The sequence below is a fragment of the Cyanistes caeruleus genome, chromosome 22 (genome assembly GCF_971803275.1).
Source record: "Cyanistes caeruleus chromosome 22, bCyaCae1.hap1.1, whole genome shotgun sequence".
Lineage (NCBI taxonomy): Eukaryota > Metazoa > Chordata > Aves > Passeriformes > Paridae > Cyanistes > Cyanistes caeruleus.
In genome coordinates, this window is record NC_141722.1 from 2,575,579 (window position 1) to 2,582,907 (window position 7,329).

Sequence of the window (7,329 nt, forward strand, 5' to 3'; positions counted from 1 at the left end):
GGGTGTTTAATTGAGTGCTGAGCTAAAAGTGATGATTCTTCTTCGCTTTGCCCAAAATCCCCGCTGGTGCCAGCGTGGCAGCTCCGAGCTCTGCACCTGAATGACTCCAAAACAGAGACATCTCTTCCCCCAGAGCTGCATCCTGCCCTTCCCCTTGCTGGCTCTGGGATCACAGGTGCAAATCCCCTCTGTAAAAGCGTTTTGTGGAGCTCCTGCACCCACCTGCAGGGATCTGCTGGCTCCTCTGCCTTCCCTCCGGGCATCGCTGCCTCTGCCAGGGTCCTGCTCCAGCCCTGAGTCTCTGAGCCCTCCTCTGAGCCCCCAGGGATCTTCTGTGATGCTCTGGCTCTTCCTTCTGCCCACCCCCTGCACATCTGGGACAGGGAAAAACATCCAGAGTTCTCCCCAAACACAGGCTTGCCAACAGTCAGGAAGAAGTGACAGAGACACGTTTTGTTTTCATCTTGCCAAAAATACTGTTTATTGCACTAGTGTTTGGTTTAATGCTTGTGTTGTTAAAGGGTTATTTCCCAGTTTTTTGTGGTCAAAGGTGTCACAATTGTGACTTTATTCAAACTGTTTTCCTTCTTGGCATCTCTCATCCAGTTCTCATTGGATTAGTTGGTTGCCATAACCTACAAAAAAGTAAAACAAATGAAAGATGGGATAATGAGATGCAGGAATTTGTGAACAGTATGTGTTGTGTCTAAGTCACTGGATTTAAATAACTGAAATAAGATTTTTGCTTCTCAGTCAAAGTTTATATTAAATTCAAAGATGTTTAAAAGACATTCCAGACTTGAGCTGCATGTTCCACCTTTTAGGATGCAATTGCAACAATCAGTGTGTGGATGAATGCAAATTTGAGTAATCCCTTCTGAAATACACAATAAATCTTTATGATTACAGTTAAGCTCTAAGATAAAGGAAGAACACATTGCTATTATCAAAACTTATTTAAATAAGTGAAAAAAAAAATTAGATATCTGTTCCAGAGGAGGACATTTTTGGCTGAATCAAGAGTGCTGCAGCTCCCTGGGCAGGTGGCAGAAATGGCAGTGAGGGAGTGTCTGTCTGTCTGTTCTGCAGCAGCACCTGCCAGCGCTCACCTGCTCGATCCAGCTGTTGTAGGCAGAGACACGAGTGAACACTGAGGGCTTCTGGAAGTAGTTGCAGCCCAGGGAAGAGCCAAAGCTGACGATGCCGTGCACTTCCCACCTGCCATCAGCCCCTTGGCAGTTCAGGGGGCCCCCAGAGTCCCCCTGGGAGGAAGGAGAACACAATCACAGCGTGAGCAGCTCCTCTGTGGGGTTCTTTCCCTTTCCTTCCCATCAGTTTGTCCAAAGCCAAGCCCTGAGAGTGGACTCACGTTACAACTGGAGGTGATTCCATCCCCACCAGCACAAACCATGGTGGGTTTCACTATGTCTCCCCACCAGGAAGGTTCAGAGCAGGTTGCATAATCCACCACCAGCAGAAGGCCTTGCTGCAGGTCATCGGGCAGGGGTCCATTTGCTGAGAGAGAACAGAAACACAAAGTCATGGTGGCACTGGAGGAAAAATAAAACTGCTCTGCTAAATTTCTCCTGGGATCTGGGTACCACCACTCCAGGTAAAACACTCCAGAGGGGCTATATTAAAGGAGAAGCTGTTACAGGTATGAATGTCCTTTAGTTCTATAACTTTTAAAATTTGTTTCTTTCTCTCTTTTGATTCTGCTGTGCTTCTTCTGCACTTCTCCTCACTCCTGGATTTCTCAGCTTCTCTGAGCTGAGCTCCTTCAGGATACTCCTTCACAGGGAGTTCCACTTATCTCAGTTTCTCAGAAGAAAACTCCAAAGCTCGTTAGGATCTTGTTTCCCATGTTTATCAGGATGTTATCACAAAACTTGGCAGGTCTTTCCAGACTTTCTGCACAAGTTTAATTCACTGCAACCTGGCACATTTCGGCACTGATGGCACAAAATGGCCCTGAACTACTCAGTTCTTTTATCTTTATATTTATTCTTATCCAATTAACAATAGACACGTAAATTATTTTTCTTAATGACCCAATGACCCATCACCTGTGTGCTGCACTGTGGCATTTTCTATCCAATCACCTCCTACTACCCAAAAACCTCTAGAAGAAGAACATGAAGAAGAAATAAGAAGGAAAAGAGACAACATTTTAAATTCTCCATCTTGTCTTCTATTTTCTAAACTGGTTTAAACTCTAAACTTTAACTTTTTCACTCAGTGACTTAAGGAAAGTCTCTAATTTACACACTCACACTTTCAGCTTTTCTATCTAACTTTAACAGTTGTTTTCATGTAACACCATGAAAACATGCCTATAAATTTCATGTTGTATGGAATTCAGTGTTCTCCTGGATGTCAGAGCCAGGGATCAGAGACAAGGGCTCACACTCTGTGTCTCAGACTCCAACGAGTTCCATTCTTTCATGTACACATGAACTTACTAAAAACTTGCATTCCATTAAAAAATGTCTCATTGTTAGAGAAATAAAGGGCTATTCTTTTTTTCAGGAGTTTACAATTACTTGTCCATCAAGGAATTGCCTCCTGAGCCAAGCTGACACCTAACTCTCTAATATTTTCTTCATTTCTATTCCCTTATGTGTCTTCAGATATTCAGCAGGTGTGTTGGGATTAGCAAATGCACCAGTCTGCACACTATTAACATTTGAATTACAACAGCTCCTAAAAGCTCAATGAAGGCCCCTCTGTTACAAGTAAAATAATCTTGAAAGGAAAAAAATCACAATGTGTGAGTGAAGTGGGGCCAAATATAACAAACCACCTCACTCCACTGAGTTTTGAGGGGATCTGGAGCACCATCAATAATTTTTGCTGTCAGTCTCAGAGGAGAAGGAACTTCTGAAAGGTTTTTTTGTTGTTGTTGTATGGTTTTGCAGATACCCAGGTACTCACTCTGCAGTCTCCCCCAGCCGGTGACGTAGCAGGCGGTGTTGGAGGGCAGGATGCTCTGGGCAGAGGGAAGGCAGGCCAGCTCAATCTGATCACTTAAGGTGACGTGCTCAGAGAGTTTGATCAGAGCAATGTCGTACCTGTGGTAACATTCACAGGTTGTGGGGACAAAGGGAAGGTCAGAAGGTTTGAAGGATGGATTAGGACACAGTACCTAACCTGAGTACTCAATTACACAGTGTAGGAGACACTTTCTGGGGATGGTCTGAGACACAGCAATGACCTCTATAATCGAGTGAGGTGTTAGAAGTTTATTTCAGGGTGTGGGAGAGAGACAGAGCCTGCTATGAGCCAGCACATAGAGCTCAAAGCAGGCTCAGAGACAACAATACAAAAGGGGGTAAAATATGAATACATGAGCTCAAGACTTAAGATTGCTAAGAAAGAGAGTGACAGAACAGAAGTGAGAGAGCTGGGGAAAAAGAGCAGCAAGAGTCAAGAGGGCTAAGAGAGCATAGCAAGAGAGACCAAGAGAGACCAAGAGAGAGAACTCTCTTTTACAATTACTTATATAACCTATACATCTGAATATTCTATTCCTTCACTAACCAATCTTTCTAAGTACACTAATACAGCAACATTTGTGTATGACCTATAGAAATTGCTGCTTTTGTATATTTTTAGTTATCTCAGGGTCCTTCAGACCTTATAAGGGTGGGGAGAGGGGTCTCAGCTTGGTTTTACTGGGGGACAGAATGTGTTCTGGCATACCAGCCTGGTTTATTTGAATTATTCAAACCATGCTTTCATTTGTATTTCTTCCTTAGCCTTTCTGGCTAAAGAGTCATATTTATAATTTCTTTCTAATTCTACCTTCCCAACAACACAGCATTTGGCCTGTTCAAAAGAGAAGCAAGGGAGCAAAAGCAGCAAAGATTCCTGCACCCCAAAGCCATGAGGAAATTCATGGACTGGAAGGTTATTCCCTGCAGAACTGCCTGTTTTCCTGATGGTTAAAAATTGTCTTTTATGGGTTTTTTTCCCACCAAAACCAAGCATATGTTAGGATTCACTCCAAGGACTGGAAGTGAGGGGATTTCTTTGTTACTGCCCCTCGCCTGCAGCAGGACACAGGGGTCCTTCAGCCACATGGATATTAATAATCAGTAATTCTGTGTCTGTGCTGCTGGGAGGAGAGCTTCAAAGAGTGCTGTATAAAATGCTTCATTCATTTTCACTGTACAGAAGAGATCACTGCATGGAACAGCTTCTGACCCAAGCATGAACATGAAAAATGGCTTCTGGAGACATTATTAATCAATAAGAAATTGATACTGTTGGTTGTTAATTGGAAGGTTCGAACTGAACACTGTAACAGGAGGCTCTAAACATGAATTTAATTGCCATAACTCCAGGTGAGTGGGATTCAGGCAGTTGGATTTTTACCCTCCACCTAAAAACTGAAAAAATACCTGCCACCAGCTTACCCATTTGCAACATCCTCTGGATTCCAGTTCTCATTAACAATGATCTTTTCTGGAGAAAGTGCAATTGATCCTTTTTCCTCAACTGCTAGGTTGTATTTTCCAAGAAAAACTCGATATGTCATGAAAGAACTGGGCAAGAAAAAGATGAACACTCAATTACTCAGTTGCTGCTCAGGCATCCACATCAGGCTCCTGAGAGATTCACTCATCTGTGATAGATGTAATATGTAGGATTTATAAAAATAACACACCAATCCTTCATGTTTCATATTATGATATTTGCTACAACTTAATGTTACTCTAATCATTTGCTACAAGGGAAAATGGGGTTGTATTTGTGGAAACAGTTCTCTTGATGAAATGACATCACTGTACCTGATAATTTTTTTGTTGCATTGCCACATAATATGAGGAGTTTACTGAAAAAGATTGGTTTGTTCAAAATATTTGTGATTATTTATTCAGGGAGGGGATTGATTAGTTAACTTGTGGATCTCACTGACATGTGTATTACAGAAATAGGCAACACAGCTGAATTTTAATAGCAGCTTGAAAACAGAAGGATGTTCATAGCTGGTTTATAGAAAATGAAAAATATTTAATTCAGGTAACTGGGGTTTTCCCCCTCTTTTACATTGAGAAAATAAAGAGGTGTCATTCTCCTGGCTTTTAATCAAAAGATATTATGTGAAACCCAGAGCTTTCAACTGGGAAAGGGAGAACTGGCATTGATAGAGATTTCATTCACCTCTTTCTGCTCATGTGCTGCTTCCTGGGTCAGATTTCTCTTCCTTACCTGATGCAGTGGGCAGCTGTCAGTACCCAGTTGGTGGCAATGAGGGTTCCCCCACAGGTGTGATACCACTTGCCATTGGAACGGTATTGAAGGGAGGCCTGGAATCAAGGAACCAAGCAAAGCTCAGGCTTTTGCTTACTCATTTTTCATCAGTGTTCTTCGTTCCTGAACCCAGAACACAACTTGTTGATGGTGGAAAGCTTTGAGGCTTCCAACTCCTGGCCACAGAAAAGCTTTCCCTCCTCCCCTGTCATCCAAAACTTGATTTTTAAAATAAATAGAACTTGCTTAAATAGCCCAAGTCCACTTGACTTAAAATGAGAGCCTGCATTGCCAGCAAAATGCAGCACATTGAGAACTTTCTTAAAAAACCTGGAAATTTTAGGATTGATCAGAAGAGATCAATCCTAAAATTGACCAGAAACCTAAGACATGTCAGGCAATGATGCATCAGATGGAATTTAAGCTGTGGTTTTGTTGAGCTGTGCTGTGCAGAGGTAGCACAGCCCCAGCTGTTCCAGGGAAAGCACAGAATGACCAACCTGCCAGGGCCAGCTGTATGGTCTTGCATCTTCCCCTCCAACAACTCTGGACACGAGAGGTGGGTAGGCAGGAACCCCGCAGCCAAAGGCTAGAGGACATACAAACAGGATGTTTTGAAAGTAGGTTTAAAAAAAGAGCTCTAAGACATGAAATAGCACAGCACCCAGTTCCTCTTTTGAGACAGCCTTGTAACCAACATCCTGCGCTGTATTTTTTTTCTGTATTTCTGTATTTCTATGATGCACAATGTTCAATTTGTCTAATAAAGGAAAGTTGTTTTTAGATTTTAATTCACTTTTTTAAAAGAAAAAACTAAAGCAGAAGTTGGACACATACCTGCAGGTGCCAGGGTCAACACAGCAAAGAGGACTCCAAGCATGGTGCCAGTTTCTGGGTGCTGCAGGCTCAACTCCACACCATTTTATACAGTGTCCTTTATCTCTGGAACATATGATTTATAATGCAGAGCTATTCCAATACCAATGGAAAACCTGTGTCACTGTGGGATAATTCTTTATATACATAAGTTGCTAAAAAAAAAAAATCCCCATTTTTTAGTTTGTATAGCCTTGGGTCCAGGCTGTATAAACAACTTGGTTAAAAGGAATTCCAAATGAATTGCTTATTATCTGTAGCAGCTGTTTGCATTTCCATTGCCTTGAAAGTTCATCACAAAGGTGTTCACAGAAGGAAAATGTTAAATTAATTATTCTAACACTTGGTGGCATGTCAGCAGTGTCTGATATATTCAGTGATAGATTCAGATGTGTTGGTGGGGTTGGACTAGTTGATCTCCAGAGGTTCCTTTCCTACCTTAATTATTGTACAATTCTACAACTGCTTGGGGTTTTATTTTGGTCTGAGGTCTGCTTTTGTTTTGTTTTATTTTGTATGTAACTGAATGGCATCTACCACATTGTACTGGCTGAAAACTTGTATTTTCATTCCCAGATCAAGTTGCATGTGTTTCAGCATGCCAGACTTCTTCAATAAACCAGCCTGTAATCCCTTTGAAGTGGAATGTACTTCAAGCCATACAAAGAACCAGCTGTCCATGATGAAGCAGAAATCCTGGTATGCTGTGGTGAGTCAGACTCTGCTCCTTTCCTATTTCCCTTTGTTAGATCAGCAGCACAGCCCTGGAAGAGAACAGGGTTCCTGCAGCACTGCAAATGAGCCTGTGCACACCCCAGAGCAGCGCTGACCTGGGCTGTAACACACTGTGAGCTTGTTCTTGAGAAGAGCAAAGCACTCACAGGACAAAGCAGGCAAGAGCAGGCACTTGCACCCCTCCAGAGATGCTGCCAAAAAGGAAATGTCCTAATTCATTAACTGATATTTGAGATCAGTGACTAGATATCAGTGATATCAGTGCTTACCCCTGTCTCTTTTTTTTTTTCTTATCTTCTACTACAAGAATTTTCCATCCTTTGCTACCTTTCTATCCACCAACCATTGTTGCTGGTTATTTGAAAACCAAACATCTCTATCCCATAAGGCAGGACATTAAATTCCCCATAGGGAACAAACTTACTAGAATGGAAACAAATATCATAATGCCAGTTTTGGAAC

At 42.1% G+C, this 7,329-nt stretch overlaps 1 protein-coding gene across 1 annotated transcript; it reads right to left on the minus strand.

Moving 5' to 3' along the window:
* Positions 1-451: 451 nt before the first annotated feature.
* Positions 452-6,248, minus strand: LOC111938716 (chymotrypsin-like elastase family member 2A). Its single transcript, XM_023940624.2, has 8 exons — positions 6,094-6,248; positions 5,757-5,845; positions 5,215-5,312; positions 4,419-4,547; positions 2,935-3,071; positions 1,370-1,515; positions 1,110-1,262; positions 452-635 (listed from the first exon to the last, which is right to left on the minus strand). Exons 1-8 carry the CDS (start codon positions 6,134-6,136, stop codon positions 618-620), a joined length of 813 nt encoding a protein of 270 aa, XP_023796392.2. The 5' UTR covers positions 6,137-6,248; the 3' UTR covers positions 452-617.
* Between the last annotated feature and the right edge of the window lie 1,081 nt (positions 6,249-7,329).

Bases quoted from the DNA above. Each gene is read 5' to 3' on its own strand.
- LOC111938716 (XM_023940624.2), bottom strand. From the start codon at position 6,136: ATGCTTGGAGTCCTCTTTGCTGTGTTGACCCTGGCACCTGCAG. The intron at 4,548-5,214 runs GTAAGGAAGAGA...TTTCTTGCCCAG, and splicing joins ACAGCTGCCCACTGCATCAG to TTCTTTCATGACATATCGAG. The intron at 1,516-2,934 runs GTGAGTACCTGG...GTTCTCTCTCAG, and splicing joins CGGCTGGGGGAGACTGCAGA to CAAATGGACCCCTGCCCGAT.